This window comes from Zea mays, chromosome 4 (genome assembly GCF_902167145.1).
Source record: "Zea mays cultivar B73 chromosome 4, Zm-B73-REFERENCE-NAM-5.0, whole genome shotgun sequence".
In the NCBI taxonomy this organism is placed as follows: domain Eukaryota; kingdom Viridiplantae; phylum Streptophyta; class Magnoliopsida; order Poales; family Poaceae; genus Zea; species Zea mays.
The window spans coordinates 46,572,903-46,596,440 of NC_050099.1; the positions used below are offsets into that span (position 1 = coordinate 46,572,903).

Sequence of the window (23,538 nt, forward strand, 5' to 3'; positions counted from 1 at the left end):
CTGCTGGATTCTCCTATCTCAAGTGTGTTTGATGATCTAATGCCTATGTTGTTCTTTTGATCGCATCTATTGCTTGTTTGATCAATGAATAACTTCAATTAACACTTATGCTTCTTAGTGCTTCATGCAATTTCAATTTGATTTCAATGAGTAATTTCAATCGACATCTATCTCTTGATATGCACTAAGTTGAAAGGAGAATTCTTGTTGCCTCTATACAATTTGTGATCCATTTAATTTGATCTAACATTAACTTGGAAAAGGATCACTAGTTGTAGAACTCTCTCTTGTGCAAAATATTTCCATGTATTGTCTTGAGTACAGGTCTTAGGCAAATTCAATAAGACCAAGGACAATGCACAATGAAGAGAGCATCACTATGTAAAGGTACAAAAGGGTAAAACTATTCAATCTTATTCATACATGTACCTAAATCTTCCTACATTCCTTGCATATCTTGTATAAAAGGAAGAGAAAGTATGTTCATGCATTTATCCCTGCTTCATACCTAGTTTAACCTCTTAAAATTTCAGTCATGCATTATTGCATCTTTGCTAAAACTAGATGAAGTGGTTCTATTGTCAAAGAGCTTAAAGCTTAACCTTGTAACGAGGATAAGCTACCTTTGTTCCAAAGGTGGATGGTCCTTAAGTCTCTTTGAAATCTTTAAAGGAAAATGCTTAAAATGTTTGCAACATGCTTTCATTAGTGCATAAACTGTCTTGAGCATCACACATATACTATGACACAATGCACTGATATAGACTTGTTCTCATTAACCTCATTATGTGCAATTGGCATTTCAAGGCCAAAATACTTATTCCTATCAAGGCACATATTGAGGGGGAGCAATCTATATAGAACTATGATCATGCTTAATTGACATATCTTTTGATCATATCTCTTTCATTTTGGTACAAATGCATATATCTTATTATTCTCGTACCATGACTACGACTAATATGTTTCCAAGTATATTTCTATACTAAGTCGTAGATTGAAAGGGAAATGGAGTCTTCGGCGAAGACAAGGCTTCCACTCAACTCTATCGGTACCATTTATCCTTCGCCATCACTCCATACTATCTCTCCACACTGGTATAATCTTTCACTCATATATTATTTACCAAAGGGGGAGACAACTTATAGAATGGGCTCTGATGACTCCGTTTTTGGCGATTCATGCCAAAGGGGGAGAGAGTATTAGCCCAAAGCAAAAGGACCGCCGCACCACCACCCTAATTTTAAAATGAGTTCAATTGAACATTTCAAATTGGTATCTTATTGTGTTCAAAAGGGGGAGAAAGTAGTATTTCAAAAATCAATATCTTAAAACCCTCTTGAACTCTAAGAGGAGGATTTAATCTAGGGGGAGTTTTGTTTAGTCAAAGGAAAAACATTTGAAACAGGGGGAGTAATTTCCAAATCTTATGATTCATTTACCTTTGACTATTTACAAAAGACTTTGAAAAAGAATTTCCAAAACATTTGCAAAAACAAAACTTGAGGTGCAAGCATGGTCCAAAATGATAAAAAAAAACAAAGAAAAGCATCCATGCATATTTTATGAAATGAATATTGGTTTAATTCCAAGCAATCTTTGCACCTATCCTATGCAAACTAGTTCAATTATTATCTTATATATTTGCTTTGGTTTGTGTTGGCATCAATCACCAAAAAGGGGGAGATTGAAAGGGAAATAGGCTTTAAACCTTTTCCTAAATGATTTTGGTGGTTGAATGTCCAACACAAACAATTGGACTAATTAGTTTGCTCTAGATTACATGCTCTACAGGTGCCAAAGATTCAACTCAAAACCAATAAAAAGAACAAGACAAGGTTCAATAGAAAGGAGCAAAGAGAAACCGAAGTGCTCCCTGGCATGGCGCACCGGACTGTCCGGTGTGCCACCGGACAGTGTCCGGTGCACCAGGGAGGATTGCCTTCAAACTCTTCACCTTCGGGTTTCTCAGGCGCAGCCCACTATAATTCACCGGGCTGTCCGGTGCATCACCGGACAGTGTCCGGTGCTCCAGAGTGAAGCGGCTCTTAACTGGCCAGGTTCGGGAAAGTGGGAGGTCGCTCCGCTATAATTCACCGGACTGTCCGGTGTACACCGGACTGTCCGGTGTGCCAGCGGAGCAACGGTCATCTGCGCGCAACGGTCGACTCTGCAAAGTGTACAGTTGAATTCAGAGTGTCAGAGCAGAAGTCAGAGGGGCACCGGACTATCCGGTGCTGCACCGGACTGTCCGGTGCCACATGAGGACAAAGCCTCCAACGGTCGACCAGCTCCAATCTCAACGGATAGGATGACATGGCTGGCGCACCGGACATGTCCGGTGTGCACCGGACTGTCCGGTGCGCCCATCGCCAGCAGCTTCTCCAACGGCTACAAAATTGGATGGTGGCTATAAATACCACCCCAACCGGCCACTTCAACGTGTGGGAGTCCAAGCAACATTCCAAGTCATCTAGTTGACATACTCAAGCCCTCCCAACCATCTATATTCATTGATACATCCTATACACAAGATCTAGCCCACTACAACCAACACAAGTGCCACAAAAGAGAGAGCGAGCAATTGAGAGCTACTCAATTGAGTTTAGCCCTAGTGCCTTGTGAGATACATTGAGAGATAGTGTGTGCTTCATCCTTGTGTTCATTTGTGCGTGGAGTTTTTGACTCCCATTCAAACTTCCTCCAAAGTGTTGGAGGCTTGTAAAAGCTAGCAAGAGACACCAAAGAGTGTGGTGGTCCTTGCGGGATCGAGAGTGATCCTTGAGAAGAAGAAGAGCTCACCGATCCTTGTGTGATCGGTGGAGAGAGGGAAAGGGTTGAAAAAGACCCGTCCTTGAGTGGACTCCTCAACGGGGACTAGGCCTTCGAGGGCCGAACCTCGGTAAAACAAATCACCCGTGTTCATTGTGTTTCTTGCTTGTGATTTGTTTGCTTTCCCTTCTCTAAGTTTTCTTGCGCCATTCTCCGCTAACATCTTTTGGTGTTGCTTCAAGTTTAATTCTCATTTGGTGGAGCAACCCTTCGCAAGAAAGAACTTTACTTATTGCTCTTCTCATCTATGCCTTCTTGCTTTACTATCCATATATCTAGTAGTTGTATTGTTTATCAATTCCGCATTATTTCATACCAACTTTGGTTACAAGCAAAGGACTTAGTTCTTACTCCGATAATCATATTTCTTGTTCTAACCACTAATCAAAGGATCTAGTTGGGGATAAAATTTTAATCTACAGGCTTCGCCTATTCACCCCCCCTCTAGGCGACTTTCAGTTTTGATCAGGCGTGACCCCGCTTTGCTCCCCCTCGACGCGCAGCGTCTCGCCCTTGGGGGCCGAGGGTACCTCGGGCCAAACCGAGGGTGCCTCGGGCCGAGCCGAGGGTGCCTCGGGCTGTGCCGAGGGTGCCTCGGGCTGGGCCGAGGGTGCCTCAGGCTCGGGCGTGTCGTCGATCTTGACGGAGGGTTGATGCAGATCCCGGGAGAAGACGTCCGGGGGAACCGTTGTTCGCCCCGAGGCTATTTTAGCCAGCTCATCCGCAGTCTCGTTGTAGCGCCGGGCGATGTGGTTGAGCTCGAGCCCGTAGAACTTGTCTTCTAGGCGCCGAACCTCATCGCAGTAGGCCTCCATCTTCGGGTCGCGGCAGTGGGAGTTCTTCATGACTTGGTCGATGACGAGCTGCGAGTCACCGTGAGCGTCGAGGCGTCGGACCCCTAGCTCGATGGCGATCCGCAACCCGTTGACCAGAGCCTCATACTCGGCCACATTGTTGGACACCGGGAAATGGAGGCGTAGCACATAGTGCAGGTGCTTCCCGAGGGGCGAGATGAAGAGTAGGCCTGCGCCGGCTCCTGTCTTCATCGGCGACCCGTCGAAGAATATGGTCCAGAGTTCCGGTTGGATCGGAGCTGTCGGTAGCTGAGTGTCGACCCATTCAGCCACGAAGTCCGCCAAGACCTGGGACTTGATGGCCTTCCGAGGGGCGAACGAGATCGTCTCGCCCATGATTTCCACCGCCCACTTTGCAATCCTACCCGAGGCCTCCCGGCACTGGATGATCTCCCCCAGGGGGAAGGATGACACCACAGTTACCGGATGAGACTCGAAGTAGTGTCGCAACTTCCGTCGTGTCAGGATCACCGCGTACAGCAGCTTCTGAACTTGTGGATAGCGGATCTTGGTTTCGGACAGTACCTCGCTGACGAAGTAGACTAGTCTCTGAACGGGCAATGCATGCCCCTCTTCTTGCCTCTCGACCACAATCGCGGCGCTAACCACCTGAGTGGTCGCGGCGACGTAGACCAAGAGGGCTTCTCCGGCAGCTGGGGGCACCAAGATAGGCGCCTTTGTAAGGAGCGCCTTCAGGTTCCCGAGGGCTTCCTCGGCCTCAGGGGTCCAAGTGAAGCGCTCGGCCTTCCTTAAGAGGCGGTACAGAGGTAGACCTCTTTCGCCGAGGCGTGAGATGAAGCGGCTCAGAGCCGCGAGACATCCCATGACCCTCTGTACGCCTTTCAAGTCCTTGATGGGCCCCATGCCGGTGATGGCTGCGATCTTCTCCGGGTTGGCTTCGATGCCCCGCTCGGAGACGATGAACCCCAAGAGCATGCCTCGGGGCACCCCGAAGACACACTTTTCGGGATTGAGCTTGATGCCTTTCGCCTTGAGACATCGGAATGTCACTTCAAGGTCGGAAAGGAGGCCGGAGGCTTTCCTCGTCTTGACTACGATGTCATCGACGTAGGCCTCGACCGTGCGGCCAATGTGTTCGCCGAACACATGGTTCATGCACCGCTGGTACGTCGCGCCCGCATTCCTCAAGCCGAACGGCATGGTGACATAGCAGTACATGCCGAAGGGTGTGATGAAAGAAGTCGTGAGCTGGTCGGACTCTTTCATCCTGATTTGGTGATACCCTGAGTAGGCATCGAGGAAAGACAGGGTTTCACACCCAGCAGTGGAATCCACGATTTGATCGATGCGAGGCAGAGGGTAGGGAACCTTCGGACATGCTTTGTTCAGACCAGTGTAGTCTACACACATCCGCCATTTCCCCCCTTTCTTTCTCACAAGCACAGGGTTGGCAAGCCATTCGGGATGGAATACCTCTTTGATGAACCCTGCCGCCATTAGCTTGTGGATCTCCTCGCCTATGGCTCTGCGCTTCTCCTCGTCGAATCGGCGCAAAGGCTGCTTGACGGGTCGGGCTCCGGCTCAGATTTCCAGCGAGTGCTCGGCGACATCCCTCGGTATGCCGGGCATGTCCGAGGGACTCCACGCGAAGACGTCGGCGTTCGCGCGGAGAAAGTCGACGAGCACTGCTTCCTATTTGGGATCGAGCCCGGAGCCGATCCGGATCTGCTTGGAGGCGTCGCCGATGGGGTCGAGGGGGACGGCCTTAACCTTCTCCGGTGGCTCGAAGTTGCCGGCATGACGTTTCACGTCTGGCACCTCCTTAGAGAGGCTCTCCAGGTCGGCGATGAGGGCCTCGGACTCGGCGAGGGCCTCGGCGTACTCCACGCACTCCACGCCGCATTCGAACGCATGTTTGTACGTGGGGCCGACGGTGATGACCCCGTTGGGGCCCAGCATCTTGAGCTTCAGGTAGGTGTAGTTGGGGACGGCCATGAACTTCGCGTAGCATGGTCTTCCCAGCACCGCGTGGTAGGTTCCTCGGAACCCGACCACCTCGAACGTCAGGGTCTCCCTTCGGAAGTTGGAGGGTGTTCCGAAGCAGACGGGAAGGTCGAGTTGTCCGAGGGGCTGGACGCGCTTCCCAGGAATGATCCCATGGAAGGGCGCAGCGCCTGCCCGGATGGAGGACAGATCGACACGCAGGAGCCCGAGGGTCTCGACGTAGATGATGTTGAGGCTGCTGCCTCCGTCCATGAGGACCCTGGTGAGCCTGACGTCGCCGATGACGGGGTCGACGACGAGCGGGTATTTCCCCGGGCTCGGCACATGGTCGGGGTGGTCGGCTTGGTCGAAGGTGATGGGCTTGTCGGACCAATCTAGATAGACTGGCGCCGCCACCTTCACCGAGCAGACCTCCCGGCGCTCTTGCTTTCGGTGCCGAGCCGAGGCATTCGCCGCTTGCCCACCGTAGATCATGAAGCAGTCGCGGACCTCGGGGAACTCTCCTGCCTGGTGATCTTCCTTCTTGTCGTCGTCGCGGGCCCTGCCACCCTCCGCGGGTGGCCCGGCCCTGTGGAAGTGGCGCCGAAGCATGACGCATTCCTCAAGGGTGTGCTTGACGGGCCCCTGGTGATAGGGGCACGACTCCTTGAGCATCTTGTCGAAGAGGTTGGCACCTCCGGGGGGCTTCCGAGGGTTTTTGTACTCGGCGGCGGCGACAAGGTCCGCGTCGGCGGCGTCACGCTTCGCTTGCGACTTCTTCTTGCCCTTCTTCTTGGCGCCGCACTGAGTTGACGCCTCGGGGGCATCCTCCGATGGGTGGCCCTGGGGCTTCTTGTCCTTTCGGAAGATAGCCTCGACCGCCTCCTGGCCGGAGGCGAACTTGGTGGCGATGTCCATCAGCTCGCTCGCCCTGGTGGGGGTCTTGTGACCCAGCTTGCTCACCAGGTCGTGGCAGGTGGTGCTAGCGAGGAACGCGCCGATGACATCCGAGTCGGTGATGTTGGGCAGCTCGGTGCGCGTCTTCGAGAATCACCGGATGTAGTCCCGAAGAGACTCTCCCGGCAGCTGTCGGCAGCTTCGGAGGTCCCAGGAATTCCCGGGGCGCACGTACGTGCCCTGGAAATTGCCGGCGAAAGCTTGGACTAGGTCATCCCAGTTGGAGATCTGCCTCGGAGGCAGGTGCTCCAACCAGACGCGGGCGGTGTCGAAGAGAAACAGGGGGAGGTTACGGATGATGAGGTTGTCATCGTCCGTTCCACCCAGCTGGCAGGCCAGACGGTAGTCCGCGAGCCACAGTTCTGGTCTCGTCTCCCCCGAGTACTTCGTGATATTAGTCGGGGGTCGGAACCGGGTCGGGAACGGCGCCCGTCGTATGGCCCGACTGAAGGCCTGCGGACTGGGTGGCTCGGGCGAGGGACTCCGATCCTCCCCGCTGTCGTAGCGTCCCCCACGCCTGGGGTGGTAGCCTCGGCGCACCCTCTCGTCGAGGTGGGCCCGACGGTCGCGGTGATGGTGCTCGTTGCCGAGGTGACCCGGGGCCGCAGGCGCTGTGTTGCGCGTGCGCCCGGTGTAGACCGAGGCTTCCCGCATGAATCGGGAAGTCGCGGCATGAGGTTCCGAGGGATACCCCTGCCTTCGGGAGGCGGAGCTCTCGGCCCGTCGGACCGCGGCGCCTTCCAGGAGATTCTTGAGCTCTCCCTGGATTCGCCGCCCCTCAGTGGTTGATGGCTCCGGCATTGCGCGGAGGAGCATTGTTGTTGCAGCCAGGTTCTGGCCGACCCCACTAGATACGGGTGGTGGCCTGACCCTGACGTCGTCGGCGATGCGGTGCTGGAAGCCCTGGGGTAGATGACGTATTTCTCCGGGCGGAGGTTGGCCCGCCCATGCCTGCCCGACGTCCCGGCGGATTGGCTCAAGCGCTCCTGCTCCCTCGTCGAGCCTGGCCTGCACCCCGCGGATTTGCTCGAGCTGTGGGTCATGGCCCCCCGCCTGAACGGGGACCACAGCTAGCTCCCGTGGGATGTCAACGCGAGGCACCGACCTAGGGAGATCACCGTCCTCCGGCATGCCAAGATGGTTGCCTTCGGAGGGACCCCCTAGATCAACGTGGAAGCATTCGCGACTTGGGCCGCAGTCCTCGTCGCCGAGGCTACGGCTACCGTCGGAACAGTCGGAAAGGCAGTAGTCGCATGTGGTCATGAAGTCCCGCATGGCACTGGGGTTGCCAAGTCCAGAGAAATCCCAACAGAAGCTGGGCTCGTCGTCTTCCTCGGACCTAGAGGGCCCGTAGGTCGAGACGTCCGTCAGCCGGTCCCAAGGTGACCGCATACGAAACCCCAGAGGGTTTGGACTCGCCTCTACGAGAGCGCCCGCCAAAGCGAAGTCGCTAGGCGGGTTGAGGCTGAATCCAAATGACGTGGGATGGGAATCGATCGGTACCTCTTGGTCGACGGGCGGTGATGAAGTCACGTCAGGGACTGACTGCACCGTCGTCTCAGGTACGAGGGTGACATCCAGCAAGCCTTTCGCGAGCGCGCTGGCGTCGTCCGTTTGCTCGGAGTTGGCGTGTCGCGGGGAGACGGCGCTCGCCTTCGTCTCAAACGTGAGGTCGATGCCCGACGCGCCCCCCGTTGGGGTGCTGGGGCCGTCGACTCGCTCGACAGCCGACGAGGCGCTGCCTCCCGCTTGGCCTTGGTTGCCCCGCCTTCCCCTCCGTCGGCGGGGAAGAGGGCGGGATGAGCTCGAAGGTTGTTCTTCCACCACGCGGGGAAGACGTCGTCGATTCCGCCGCCGGCGGGCGGGTTGTCGGCCGCCGTTACCGCTGCCGCCCGACGGTGGAATGAGTATCATGTCGTAGCTGCCATCGAGGGACATGAACTCAAGACTCCCGAAACGGAGCACCGTCCCGGGTTGTAGAGGTTGCTGGAGACTACTCATCTGGATCTTGACGGGAAGCTGTTCGTCAACACGCAGCAGGCCCCTACCTGGCGCGCCAACTGTCGGCGTTTCGAGACCGGGGGGTCCCTAAGCCGACGAGTGAATGTCGCCGCGTGCCCCAGCCCAGATGGGTCGAGCGCGAGGCCGAGCGCGAAGGGGGGAAAGCGAGGCGGCCGGAGACCGGCGTGAGAGAGGTGGGAATCCCGCGGCCTTCGTGTTCGTCCCGCGCCCAGGTCGGGTGCGCTTGCAGTAGGGGGTTACAAGCGTCCACGCGGGAGAGGGAGCGAGCGGCCTCACGCGAGCGCCTGTCTCGTCCTCGTCCCCGCACGGCCAACCTCCTCTAAGAGGGCCCTGGTCCTTCCTTTTATAGGCGTAAGGAGAGGATCCAGGTGTACAATGGGGGGTATAGCAGAGTGCTACGTGTCTAGCGGAGGAGAGCTAGCGCCCTAAGTACATGTCGTTGTGGTAGCCGGAGAGATTTTGGCACCCAGCTGGTGTGATGTCGTGGCCGTTGGAGGAGCGATGGAGCCTGGCGGAGGGACAGCTGTCGGAGCTGTTGAGTCCTTGCTGATGTCCTCTTGCTTCCGTAAGGGGGCTGAGAGCCGCCGTCGTTACAGAGTATGCGGGGCGCCATCATTGTCTATCTGGTGGAGCGAGCCAGATGGGACGCCGGTCTTGTCCCCCGTGGCCCGAGTCAGCTCGGGGTAGGGTGATGATGGCGCCTCCTGTCGACGTGGCTGGTCTGCGCCCTAGGTTGGGCGATGTGGAAGCTCCTTCGAAGCCGAGGTCGAGTCTGTCTTCCGTGGCCGAGGTCGAGTCCGAGCCCCTGGGTCGGGCGAGGCGGAGACCGTTGGCTGAGGCCAGGGCGTAGTCCGAGCCCTGGGGTCGGGCGAAGCGGAGTTCGTCGTCTTCTGGGACTGAGCCCGAGTCCGAGCCCTGGGTCGGGCGGAACGGAGTTCGTCGTCTTCTGGGGCTGAGCCCGAGTCCGAGCCCTGGGTCGGGCGGAGCGGAGTTCGCCGTCTTCCGGGACTTAGCCCGAGTCCGAGCCCTGGGTCGGGCGGAGCGGAGTTCGCCGTCTTCCGGGACTTAGCCCGAGTCCGAGCCCTGGGTCGGGCGGAGCGGAGTTCGCCGTCTTCCGGGACTTAGCCCGAGTCCGAGCCCTGGGTCGGGCGCAACGGAGTTCGCCGTCTTCCGGGACTTAGCCCGAGTCCGAGCCCTGGGTCGGGCGGAGCGGAGTTCGCCGTCTTCCGGGACTTAGCCCGAGTCCGAGCCCTGGGTCGGGCGGAGCGGAGTTCGCCGTCTTCCGGGACTTAGCCCGAGTCCGAGCCCTGGGTCGGGCGAAGCAGAGCTTCCTATGGTGCCTTCGGCCGGGCCTGACTGCCTGTCAGCCTCACTCTGTTAAGTGGCACCGCAGTCGGAGCGGCGCAGGCGGCGCTGTCCTTCTGTCAGGCCGGTCAGTGGAGCGGCGAAGTGACGGCGGTCACTTCGGCTCTGCCGGCTGGGGGGCGCGCGTCAGGATAAAGGTGTCAGGCCACCTTTGCATTAAATGCTCCTGCAATTTGGTCGGTCGGTGCGGCGATTTGGTCAGGGTTGCTTCTTGGCGAAGACAGGGCCTCGGGCGAGCCGGAAATATATTCGCCGCTGAAGGGGGGCCTCGGGCGAGACGGAAATCCTCCGGGGTCGGCTGCCCTTGTCCGAGGCTAGGCTCGGGCGAGGCGTGATCGATTCCCTCGAATGGACTGATCACTGACTTAATCGCACCCATCAGGCCTTTGCAGCTTTATGCTGATGGGGGTTACCAGCTGAGAATTAGGAGCCTTAAGGGTACCCCTAATTATGGTCCCCGACAGCGCTGATTCAAACACTACTCTGGATACCTGCAGAGTAAAACATGCACTGCTAGTATAGTAGTACTGTCATTCTTCCCTAACCTCATAGTCAAGCCCCTCTCTACAAATTATTCAGATAACACAATAGTTATCACTGAATTGGTAACCATCGGTGTGCATAACACAATATTTACCAAAATAAGAACCAACGTCGCCAGTATGGGGCCAGTGAGGTTAGGGTTGGACTTGAGCACGATCTGCTCGAGCGAGGATGATGATGTGAACAGCGCGGGCGGCGCCGAAGCAGCCGAAGATGGAGAGCGTCCGGAGGTGCGGCAGGCCACGCAGCGAGGCGGGGTCGAGCCTGGCCCCGGGCCTGCAGGGCGGGGTGGTGACGTCGGGGCCCAGGTGGAGGCGGGTGGCGCGGAGAACACATGCTTCGTCGGGCGCGAGCTCGCACTGCAGGCTCGGCCACGGCGTGTCGGTGTAGGGCCGCGGGTGGAGTTGCGGCCACGTCGTGTCACCGAGGAGGTCCGCCATCACCTGAAAGATGGCCGCCAGCTCCGCCCTCGATAGCTCCAGCGCCGGCGCGTCCCCTCCGGGGATTTCGGGTGATGGGGATCGCATCTGGGAGGGTGAGGAGGGCGCGATAGGGAGCGGAGCAGAGGCAACTGGGAGGGTGAGGAGGGCGCGATGGGGAGCGAAACAGAGGGGAGGATGTCGGGGATGTGAGGAGAGGGGACAAAACCGTGCACCATAAACGGCTACACTATAGTCTTAAGTAGTAATAGAGATATGCGTCTTATACTCTCATGTCAAACTAGCTTCGGGGAAATGTGTGAGCCTCGTGAGTCGTGAGGTGAGCCATTCTGGACGGTGGCGTACCTCAGACTCGCCCCGGAATGAAAAAGGCCGAGCAGGGCGGGGTTGTGCATGGGCCGGCCCAATTTCTTGGTGAGGTCTACGTGAAGGTAGTGGAACGAGATCACCTTCCGAGACGAGAAAGGAATCACTCGTTTTCCTCCGGGCACATTCCTCCGAGTTCGGACGGCAACGCCTTTTATGGCCGCCGTTGCCTCCTCCTTCTCGCGGTTCTCCTTCCGCTGCGCCGTCTGCCCCTCCCCGCTCCGCGTCCGCTTTTCGCAGCCCCATCCGCCCGCGCGGCTCCGCGTCTCCTCCACCGTCGTTGCTCTCCACAAGCGCAACCCCAAGCGGCTCAAGTACGCCGCCGAGCGCCAGTTCACGGTACCTTCTGCCTCAAGCGCGTTCTTCTTTCTTCTTTTAACTCTCCGGCTCTCCGCAACAACACTTGCCTTTCGCGGGCTTTCTGGCGCTGACTGCTAAGAACAGTCTCTTTGGTGGCTGGGTTTTGCGCGAACGAAGAGAGGGGATGCCGGGTTGCTGCGGGTGGAGGTGGAGCCCTCCGGCGGGGACTTCTGGAAGCTTGACCCCATTATCGACCTCATCAATCGCGGCGCCGTCGGGGTGATCCCTACTGACACCGTGTACGCTGCTCAATGCTTCACTTGGAAGTTCTGTACGAAAATCACATACCCCAATCGCAATTTTTGAGCATATACTACCAATTTCTATGCGATTGTTGCAACTTGCAAGCACATAAGTTCTGTAATAATGAAACAACGATTTCAGCCTTGAGCTTTTACAAGTTACAACCACTTACAATGCAAATGCTGCAGTATGTGCTTTGTTTTGAAGCAGATTGGTTCCACTAAATTTGAGCCTAGGAAAAATACAGCAACAAAAGATTGATAAGCTGCATTTATCCTATTTTAAATATTTTTATATGTTATATTTAAAATATTCTTGGTTGACTACAAATAACATGGGGTCATACTTTTCACAGCTACTCCGTCGTCTGTGACCTGAGTAACAATGAATCGATTGAGCGCCTTCGCAGGTAAATTCACTGCTTTGATCATTTTGGTGTAATAACTGATAAGTGATGGAGTCCAATGTTTGCTTAGAATCTTAGGCATGAAACAAGCAATTTCTATACTATATAAAGCACTGGTTTCCACGGTTTCCACCGTCGTCGTGCTCCTCCACATTTAAATGGTAAAAAAGCTAAAATTGTGCACAGATGGAGATTCAAAACATGGTTGTTAGCTCCAAACCCACATTCACACCCACCTAACCAGCTGTTTTTTGTGTTTTATGCTCTATAATTATAAATGGAAACCGTAGCAACGTACAAGTACTTTGCTACTTAGCTCTAACCAGTACTATATGCTTGTTGTCGATGCAGACTGAAAGGCATTGGAGACTCCAAGGCAAGACTATCGGAACTATAGAGTCAATTTGGGTCAACATGTTTCTGCAACGAAATATGACTTGCAGAGCATAGTACCCATCTGCATACGCACCATGTTCTTATACTCATGCTAAATTATGCAGCCTCTCAGCATCCTGTGTCGCTCATTACGTGACATCGATACCTACACAACAGGATTTCCTCAAGGCACTAACCAAGGGCAAGCTAACATTTTTCGTGTTGTCAAGCGTGCAATACCTGGGCCTGTAAGGAGATCCTCTTGTTCACCTTGTTCTGCAGTCTATACTTGATTAGTTCACAAGTAACTTGACTATTTGAATCTTCTGCAGTACACATTTATTTTACCTGCAAGCAAGCAGTTTCCTAAACAATGTATAAAGCATGGTTCTTCCACAAGGTATGCAAAAAGGAGGCAGGTTGGCGTCCGAATTCCAGATGATCCCATCTGCCAGGCAATATTGCAAAATCTTGATGAACCTTTGATATGCACAAGGTTTGTAGTACATCTCAACTCTTCCCTTATTTTTTTCTTTCCTGCTCCTGCTTGTGGCCAATTGGGATTGTGGAGTATGTGAGATCATACTATCTGGAACTAAATATGCAACATGGTAGTATATCTTCCATATTGCTGGATATTGATTTGATCAAACTGTTAGGTACTTGATTTTGTGCTTGCATGTATGACCAATCTCAGTACTTCACTATTTATGATACATGGCTCCATGTCTCTGCATTCTGGTGTAGCTACATTAACAAAGAAGAGGGTATTTGACTTGAAATTATATAAGACCTTCGTGTGAAGTTCATATGCTTCATTAGCATGTAGAGGAATTGGTTATGATAAACAATAGATATCATGCTGTCACCTTGCTTGGCAAGTTCCATAATGATTCTTCATTTCCTTTGTTTACAGTGTCAAATATCTATCGGAGGATGAATGGATACTTGATCCAGTAATCATTGCAGATCTTTATGAGCCACTGGTATCTTCCAGTTTAACGTCGTTCCTGAAACTGTATTCTAATTTTTCATAGGCATCATAGTTCATAGTTACACTTCTCTTAGAACAAGTTAGCTGTAAAGTTGTTAGCTGCAATTCTCTTATATGTGGTACAAAAACTGGTGATTGTTTAGAGAGTATTTTTCGTACTATTTTTTTTCCATTTGACACATCCTTTCAGCAGTTGCAGCATTGTGCATTTTATATTTTCAAACAACTGTTTGCTTGGAGAATACCAATCACACAGGCTTACCGAAGTATAGAAAAAATGTATTTCCAGTAGTTGTAGTTACTAACAGCTGTTATATTAATGTACTACCTCCGTTCTCGAATATTTGTCGCCCGCTAGTTCATTTTTGAACTAAACCGCGACAAATAAAAAAGAACGGAGGGAGTAGTTTTTATTTTTATATACGCATAAAATAGTTAGATGGCATGATCAGAGCGGTACCCACCAATGAGAAGCTTTTCATAGGAGGAGATCTCAATAGTCATGTAGGTTCAACAAATGTAGGTTATGAGCTGGCTCATGGATGTTTTGGGTATTGTAGTAGGAATCAAGAAGGAGAAGATATTTTAGACTTTGTTGTAGCCTACAACCTAGTGATAGCCAACACTTTCTTCAGAAAGAGAGATTCTCATTTGGTGACTTTTAGCAGTGGCCATCGTTCGAGCCAGATCGACTTCGTGCTCACAAGGAGAGAAGGTAAACAAGCTTGTTTGGATTGTAAGGTGATACCTGGAGAGAGTGTTGTGTCCCAACATAATCTTGTGGTGGCTGACTTCCGTTTTCGGATTAGTACCCATATGGTTAAACAAGCCAAAATTGCGAGGATGAAGTGGTGGAAACTCAAAGGGGAGGCATCCAAAGTTTTTAGGGAAAGTTTTTGTGGAGGGCGCTTGGTCCGAAGAAGATGCAAACAACATGTGGGTAAAGATGGCAACTTGTATTAGGAAGGTGGCGTCAGAGGTGTATGGAGTGACCAAAGGGAGCAACGGTGAATCTAAGGATACTTGGTGATGGACCGAGGATGTTCAAAAGGCAATAAAGGAGAAGAAAGAATGTTACAGGAGCTTGTTCCATGACAGGAGTGCGGTCAACATAGAGAGGTATAAGGTGACAAAGAAGACTGCAAAGCGAGCTGTGAGTGAGGCAAAGGGTCGAGCCTATGATGATCTTTACCGAAGACTAAGTACAAAGGAAAGGGAGAAAGATGTCTATAAGATAGCAAGGATTTGGGAAAGGAAGACGAGGGACCTCAACCAAGTTAAATGCATTAAGGATGAGATGGATCAACTCTTGGTGAAAGGACAAGGCATCAAACAGAGGTGGCAGAGGTATTTTGACAATCTTTTCAATGGTGAGAATGAGACTATGGACATCCAATTGGATGACTCCTTTGATGATTTAAATAGATGCTTTGTACGCAGGATCCAAGAATCAGAGGTCAAAGAAGCTTTAAAGAGGATGAAAGGGGGCAAGGCGATGGGCCCGGATGATATCCCAATAGAGATGTCGAAATGCCTTGAGGATATTGCTATCGTCTAGCTAACCAAGTTGTTCAACCATATTTTTCGATCAAACCAGATGCCCGATGAGTGGAGGAGTACATTAGTGCCAATCTTCAAGAACAAGGGAGTCTTCAAGAACAAGAGAGATATTCAAAGTTGTACCAACTATCGAGGGATTAAGCTCATGAGCCACACTATGAAGCTATGAGAGAGATTTATTGAGCATCGCCTGAGAGGAATGACACATATCACCATGAACCAATTTGGATTCATGCCTGGAAGGTCAACCATGGAAGCCATTTTCTTAATAAGGCAGGTCATGGAGCGATATAAGGAGCAAAAGAAGGACTTGCACATGGTTTTTATCAACTTAGAAAAGTCCTATGATAAAATACCTAGGATTCTAATGTGGTGGGCATTGGATAAGCATAAAGTCCCAACAAAGTATGTTACGCTCATCAAGGACATGTATGACAAGGTTGTGACTAGCGTCCGAACAACTGATGGTGATACAAATATTTTCCGATTAACATAGGACTACATCAAGGTTCAGCTTTGAGCCCTTATCTATTTGCCTTAGTGATAGATGAGGTCACGAGGGATATACAAGGAGATATCCCTTGGTGTATGCTTTTCGCTGACGATGTAGTTCTAGTAGCCGGGAAGGAGTAAATAGAAAGCTAGAGTTATGGCGTCAGACATTAGAGTCAAAAAGGATTTAGAATTAGCAGGACCAAAACCGAGTATATGAGATGTGACTTTGGTACTACAATTAGTGAGGAGGGAGATGTAAGTTTGGGAGGCCAGGTAGTACCAAAGGACACCTTCCGTTATTTGGGATCGATGCTACAGAGAGATGGTGATATTGATGAAGATGTTAGCCATAGAATCAAAGCGGGGTGGATGAAATGCCGTCAAGCATCGGGAGTCCTATACGACAAGAGAGTGCCACAGAAGTTGAAAGGCAAGTTCTACAGGACAGCGATTAGACCTGCTATGTTATATGGGGCTGAGTGTTGGCCTACTAAGAGACGACATATCCAACAACTAAGTGTCGCAGAGATGCGTATGTTGCATTGGATATGTGGGCACACAAGATTGGACCGAGTGAGAAACGATGACTTACGCGATCGACTAGGAGTAGCGCCAATTGAAGAAAAACTTATTCAACACCGGTTGAGATGGTTTGGGCATGTCCACCGAAGACCCTCAGAGGCACCGGTGCATAGAGGCATCATAAGACGGGACAATAATGTGAAGAGAGGTAGAGGTCGACCAAACTTGTCATGGGAGGAGGCAATCAAAAGGGACTTGAAGGAATGGAATATCCCAATGGAGTTGTGTTTGGATAGCAGTGCTTGGAAAGAAGCTATCCACGTGCCCGAACCGTGATTAGGCTTTTTTCTTTTTAGTGCTCTCAAAAGCTTTTCCCCTCCCCTTTCTCTCTCTTTCTCTTTTTGATGACATCTTGTTGGGTTTCAACTCTAGCCTACCCCAATTTGCTTGGGACTAAAAGGCTATGTTGATATTGATGTTGATGATACGCATAAAATAGTTGCAGTCTTACACTCTTACATATCACTGCAAGCAGTTAGTTGTATTTTGATGTCTAGTTGTATCCCAAATTGTTCATACAAGAGTAGCTCTGAAAGTTGCTTGGCAAGCATCACATGCTTCAATGCTTCAAATTTCCAGGGGCTTGATTTTATTGTTGATGGCGGACCTAGAATTGCTGACCCTTCTACCGTAGTAGATATGATGGGAGCAAACCCTACTGTAATTCGTCAGGGAAAGGTAAGCACTTTATACCACCTTTTGATTGTGCATTCTTTTGTTAAGTGAAGGCCCATCTATTATTGGCCCATATGACCCACATGAGTGTCTATATATACCTCTCCATTAATGGAGTGATTATTCATCTTCTTGAATTTTCATGGTTAGTAACATAACATGGTATCAGAGCCATGGATTAGGGATAGGGTTAGACTACTCTAATTCATCCACGATCCAATTTCACCCCTTGGGATCCACCTGTGCGCGGCCCATCGCTGCGTTGTTCGCCGTCTGCGCAGCTTGTCGCCGTGTCATCCACATGGTCCTCTGTCCATGCCATCCGCGCGACTCTTTCTGCACCATCCGAGCGGCCATCAGTCCGTGCCGCCTGTGCGGTCCTCGTCACGCTGTCTGCGTGTGTCGTGCCGTCTGGGCAGTCCTTTGTCGCGCCACCGTCTGACTCCACACGGCCTGTCCTTCACCCGCGTGGCATGTCCATGGTCTCCCCTGCTCGTTTGTCATAGGTGCTACTGCTCTGTCTGGTTTGCTCTGCTGCTGTTGGTGGCCTGATCTGTTCTGGTTTGCTGTGCTGCTGTTGGTGGTCTGCTCTGTTCTAGTCGGTGGTGCTCAGTGTCTGCTCTTCTGCATTCTACTATTTGTTTTTGCAGATATCACAATGTCGCAGTACAATTTCATTGTTTTTTCCTATGAAACTTGATGGTCCATCTAATTATCGAGAGCGGGCTTTCTCTGTCAAAACTATATTGTGACTCGTTTGCTGCCTTCTCGGGCACTTTGTTTTCCTAGTCCACTTGGGACCTTTTTTTCCTCTTAATATAATGACGCGCAGTTCTCCTGCGTGTTCGAGAAAAAAAATATTGTGAGGACATGGTCTTGCCTCTCATTTGAAAGATGCTCCTCCAGTTAACAAGTCCAAGGATGGCTCCGGGACAAATGATGATGGCCAAGTGATGAGTGCCATCATGACTAGATTGAAGCCTTCTTTGATAATGAATCTTGAGCACCATGAGACTGCTAAGGACATGTGGGACTATCTGCAGGGGCGATATATTCAGAATAGTGGTGCTCTTCTACCCACTTTGATGCAGGGCCTTCATGAGCTTCAGCAGCGTGATATGTATATAGAGGAGTATTAAACCGTTTTTTGATCGTGTGATGGGACCTTTTCTCTCTATGGTTCCGAAGTGTGAGCAAGGGTGTTCAGGTTGTTGTGCTAAAAAGGACAAGTTCATTGAGAAATTTCTCATCTATCAGTTTTGTCATGGTTCGAGGCCTGATTTTGAGCCGATTTGTAAGCAGTTGGTGAATGCTTCCACCAACCCATCTATTGCTGATGTATTGTCTGGATTTCTGAAGAGACACGTCTTCACTCTCTGCCATCTTCTATGTCAGCACTTCACAGTATTCTAGTAGCCACTCAGAAAAACACAGTGAAGAACAACTCTTTTGAGCCTTGTGAGCATTGCAAGAGCACTTCTCACAGCTCAAAAATTGTTTTGTCCGATATATAGAGAAGCTAGCTGCTTATCGTGTACACCGTGCTGCTCATGGTCGTAGTGCAGGCTCCACCCCTATAGGCTCCATGTCTGTTGCTGCTGCATTACCTGTTAGTGCTCCATCTTGGGTGCTTGATTTAGGAGCCTCTTTTCATGTGTCATTAGATCAGTCCTAGATTTTTGCCCGCAAGCCAATTGTCGATGGTGCCTCTGTTCAGATAGCAGATGGTACATCCTGTCACATTACTCATCAGGGTTCTCTTTGCTCTTCTAATTTTTTTACCTATTCTCATTAGTACCTTAGTTGTCCATGATTCTTCTTTCGGTCGGTCAAGTAACCAATCAACAACTATTTTGTTGGATTTGATGACTCATCTTGTTTTATTCGGGGTCATCGCACCGAGGCTGTACTTGGGGCTAGCCATCGCCATAAAGGTTCTCATAGTTCTCGGCACCTTGCGCCTTCCTCACTCTACCGCCCATGTATCACCCGCTGCATCATCACTCAGTGCATCTCCAAAATCCATCGACTTTGTCCTTCACCAAGTGGCATCATCATCTTGGTCATTTATGCAAGTCTCTTTTGTCCACCTTAATAAACAAGGGTTGTTTACGTCCTACATCCATTGATTTGAGTCTAGTTTCTAATGTAAGGGTTGCAAGCTTAGAAAATAGCTCTAGCTCCCATATTCCACTAGTGATTCTTATTTGGCTATACCTTTTGATTTTATTCACTCTGATGTATGGGATCCAACACCTTTTGCTACCAAAGATGTTTCCTTCTCATGTCTGGGGAGAAGACGTTTCTATTTTTGTTTATCTCATCAACCGACAACTGACATCCAAATTGTCAGTGTCCGAGTGAAGTACGTTTTGGTACTCCTAATTATGACCATTTTCGAGTTTTTGGTTGCACATGCTATGTCTTGCTTGCACCTCGTGAACGGATTAAGTTGTCTGCTCAGTCAGGTGAGTATGTTTTTTTGAGGTATAGTCCTAAGCATAAGGGTTATCAATCATCATGTAGTTGTATAGAGTCGACATCCTTTATGTGTATTCTACCTATACCCAGTGATGTTGTCACTCGTGCACCACCTGTGTTTTCTAGCCCACCCAACACTCTTGTGCCTCCTCCTGCCACTCCTCGTACTCCCCCACCTATCACTGTCGATTGTACACCATCAGGTCTTCCCGAACCTTCATTTTGTCAACAACCTATCATCAAAGTTTATACTCGTCCCTGGGCCCCCTCCCCTCATTTCCTCGGCTAGCCTTGATATTCCCGATGTTGATACTTATGTTAATACTGATGACTTATGTGCTTTTTCTGATGAGTCACAAGCTGGTTCGAGATATGATCTCTGATATCCTGCTAGTATTGGGCATGCTGACAAGTATGGTTTTCCACATGTCAATGCTATTGTGGAAGAGGTATCCACTCACTGAGAGGCCTCTAGCATTTCGGATGGCACTTGCTATGTGTGAGGAACTAAAAACTCGACCTGCGGGGCCTAAGACAGTAGACAACCCCACTGCAGCCCACGTGTGAACAACCACGACCTGGGTCAAGCCTTCGACTTGTACTTTGGAGTGGAACGGACGAGGGGATTTTTTTAATCCCGGACTAAAATTCGGTTTCACTAGGAGTCAAATTCAGGACCTAAGTGCTACTCAGACCACCTACCCAACTCAACTACAATCCCTTTTGCTATGTGTGAGGAACTTGTTACACTTGATCGTATAGGCACTCTGGATCACCATTGTATGTTGTGCCTATTACATCCAAGTGGGCATCCAAAATTAAGACCAACTCAAATGGTTCTAATGAGCAATATAATGCCCATTTAGTTGCTAGAGGTTTTTAGCAAATTCAGGGCCGAGATTATAACATTTGCACCTATTGCTCATATGGGTATTGTTCGTACTTTAGTTGCAATGGCTTCTTCTTAGATAATCTATTAGATGGATGTTAAGAATGTTTTTCTTCATGGTGATTTAAACGAAAAAGTTTGGGAAATTTGGATCCATACCATTAAAAGATCACCACTTTGGATCCATACCATTACTATCTCACTTACATGTGGGTCCACATGAGTCAATGACATGTGGGGTCCATGGTATATATCTAAAGTTTGGATCTTTTAATGGTATAGATCCAATTGTTCCAAAAAGTTTATATGCAACCACCACTAGGTGTTGATGCCCCCTCCAGGCAGCGGCGGGCCCAGGATTTTAGGGATGGGTATTCGAAATTGTTAAGCGGCATTTTTTTGTATGTATAATACCATATAAAGCCTAACAATTTGGTATGTGTAATACCAAAATATATTACATAACAACAATTTTATAGTATACATATGTTATATATTAAACAAAATCAAGTCTTAGATGAGCATAAAATTGATCAAAAATTGTAATTCTTCAGTACTAGTTATAAGAGCCAACATTTGAAATATATAAAGGATAATGAATATCTAAATGATAAGAAGGTTACATTACAAGAAAATTTTCGATCCTTCATATTTTGAGAACAAGCGATGATATTTTTATCTTTGGCTTGCAAGAAGAATTCTCTTCAATAAATGTAACAAAGCAGCCATTCAACAATGCTCATAAGTATCAGAAGAATAAAACAACATAATTACATTATTTTTACTTATATAAATTTAGAAAAATGTTGACACAAATACAGACTTGTGAAATAAACAAACATTCGTATGAGGTTGCTGATCGACTATAATTGTATACCGCATGAGGTTGTAAGATGAATTAATCTATTTTTAAGAAAGCTGAATTAAATACTGATAAATAAAAAAGTGAAGGACTAAATGCCAAGCAAAATTGTTTTTGTTTCCTTTGAAAATGAAAATAAGTGGTGTATGCCTTGTCCGGAATTCACGTGCGTGTGTAAAAAAATGGGGGTGTGGAGATTTGAACTGTTGCCGTGAGGAACAAGGTTGAGTGCCTCCACCATTACACCTCAGGGGCGGGCCCACTTCAATTCATGGGTATTCAAATGAATACTCAAGTTTTTTGTCAAGAAAATTAGTATATATAGTGTATAGTACATATACTAACAACTCGAGTGGATCGCAACTAACTCGGTTGTGATAAGAATCCCATGCGGATTCGATCGTTGCGTACGACGACTGAAGGCTGATCTGGTTGAGGAGATGATATGGGACCCCACCTGGCGGTGGCAGTAAGGACGCGGGTCCAGGGCTGATCGACCGGACCCACCTGGCCACATGGCGGTGGCTTGTTTGTCCGAGGCGCGCGCGTGCGTGGCTGAGGCACCGAGGACAAGGCCGACGCGGAGTGAGGCGGGCTGACGCCTGGGGCCCATGCGTAAGTGACACTAGAGAAAGAAAAGGGGATGGGAGAAGTGGGTTGGCGTGAACAGGGGTTTAGGGGAGAGGGCTGAGAGAAGGAATATGGTCCACGAGTGCAGTGATGAGGTGAGCCCTTTCTCTTTTTTCTATTTCCTATCCAACTTTAAATTTGAATTCAAATTTGGTTTTGAAATTTAAATTCAGGTTTAATGCAAAGGCAAGAACTCCAGCATGAATGCAAAATATAATTTGGTTGATTGATTTGTTTATTATCCCATTTAAGCAAAGGCTTTTTTTGAGTATGTAACACAAAAATAGAGAATAAAATGATTTCTAGTGTGTAAAATCTTTTAGAGAGTACTTATAAATATTGAAGCATATATTTCAATAGAGGAATAAGCAAACTGATATAGGGATACTTTTATTAAATTTAGCTAGGACTTCAAAAAGCTTTATGATACAGGACTAACTTTAGCTAGTAGTGTTCCTCCGGGTACCTTTTTCTCAGGGTCAGGGAATCACAGTAGAGTGCCTAAAACTCCTGGATGTTTTTTTAAGAAAGCATTTAACATATTGAAGCATGCATATATGCATATGACCCATAATACTTGTCTGTGTCACTCTGTTACGTATATGTGATTCTACTGCGGGGATCCTGTTAAAAATCAGTATGATCCATCACGCCAACTCATTTCTGCGCATACATTTGTTTCACACATGTTTTTCTCTTGCTTTAGGGTCTAAAGTTGGATTGGATGGTAGCAAAAGATGAAGAGGAGGACGAGGCACAGTCGATGTTTTCTTTCAAATCAGCTTGAAATTTGCTTCGCCTGACCTGTATGGGCTGGCACTTTGCTATGGTCCCCCAACCGAAGCGTCTTCTTTCAACTGCATATAGGATGTCAGTTGTTAGCTGTAAGCATAGATGTCGAACACGAACTGCGTGCTGTAAATATGCAAGGCGATGTAAGCGAACTGGCAGAATTTGCTCAGTAGCAACCTTTGCTGGAGGTGATGGAAAGTTTCCTGCTGGTTTTCTTGAACTTTGCCGTGTACGCCTACCAGAATTTCCGTCCTGGAAGGTTCCATATTATTCCAATTCATCCTGCTTCTGTGATGCTTTTAATTCGAGAAGCATAACTTTTTGGGATAATTATGATTATATCCTTCGCTAGACTTGTAATTATTATTTTACCCTCTATTTTTTAACTTCGTGATTTTACGTACCGTTTGTCCCTTATGCCGTTAGTGAAAATCATTAAAAATAAAAATAAAATCAGAATTAGTGATTAAAAAGTTTAAAATATGAAAGGAAGTGGTTGAAAGGTCCGAACTATCCTTCTTATACTAGATACAACCTCAATAGAGGTAAAATCATAATTACATAAATATAATGAGGGATGAAATTATGATAAATTGTATTAGTATTTTTGTGTTTTCACATCAAAAGATACTTTTATGTACGAGTCACGTAACCTTTTTATACCAAATGGAACCTTTTTGAGTTTATCTCAAGTGAGTAGATCTTTTTGATTTTTTTATTTTATTTTTTTGCTTCTATAGCTCAAGGGGGAAAACCAATTTTGGTACCGTAAATTTCTTCTTTTGAGGCGATGATGGCTCGGTCGTTTGTTCAAGATCTTTGGGTGGTGGGGAAGGTGAATAATTGAATGCATGGTGATGCTAGTGGCAGA

General features: G+C 49.1%; 1 protein-coding gene and 1 pseudogene across 5 annotated transcripts; both read left to right on the forward strand.

Moving 5' to 3' along the window:
• LOC109945713 (uncharacterized) overlaps window positions 1-11,032 on the forward strand; it is a 65,883-nt pseudogene extending 54,851 nt beyond the window's left edge.
• Window positions 11,033-11,363: 331 nt separating this feature from the next.
• On the forward strand, window positions 11,364-23,029 carry LOC100382753 (uncharacterized). Of its 5 annotated transcripts, none has more exons than XM_008679364.2 (9): window positions 11,364-11,662; window positions 11,768-11,922; window positions 12,282-12,335; window positions 12,684-12,708; window positions 12,833-12,955; window positions 13,040-13,203; window positions 13,624-13,693; window positions 16,918-17,016; window positions 22,582-23,018. In XM_008679364.2, exons 1-9 carry the CDS (start codon window positions 11,480-11,482, stop codon window positions 22,660-22,662), a joined length of 954 nt encoding a protein of 317 aa, XP_008677586.1. In that variant the 5' UTR covers window positions 11,364-11,479; the 3' UTR covers window positions 22,663-23,018. The 5 variants fall into 5 exon arrangements, with proteins under 5 accessions (XP_008677586.1, XP_020407253.1, XP_008677585.1 ...); XM_008679363.4 differs by having other exon boundaries at window positions 11,406-11,662; window positions 11,768-11,949; XM_008679365.4 differs by having other exon boundaries at window positions 11,407-11,662; window positions 11,801-11,949.
• Window positions 23,030-23,538: the final 509 nt, after the last annotated feature.

What these genes read in the sequence shown, in the direction of transcription:
- LOC100382753 (XM_008679363.4), top strand. Translation starts at nt 11,480, where the DNA reads ATGGCCGCCGTTGCCTCCTCCTTCTCGCGGTTCTCCTTCCGCTGCGCC. An exon ending in GCTCAATGCTTCACTTGGAA is followed by an intron (nt 11,950 to 12,281) that starts GTTCTGTACGAA and finishes TACTTTTCACAG; the next exon opens with CTACTCCGTCGTCTGTGACC. An exon ending in AAGGCATTGGAGACTCCAAG is followed by an intron (nt 12,709 to 12,832) that starts GCAAGACTATCG and finishes TAAATTATGCAG; the next exon opens with CCTCTCAGCATCCTGTGTCG.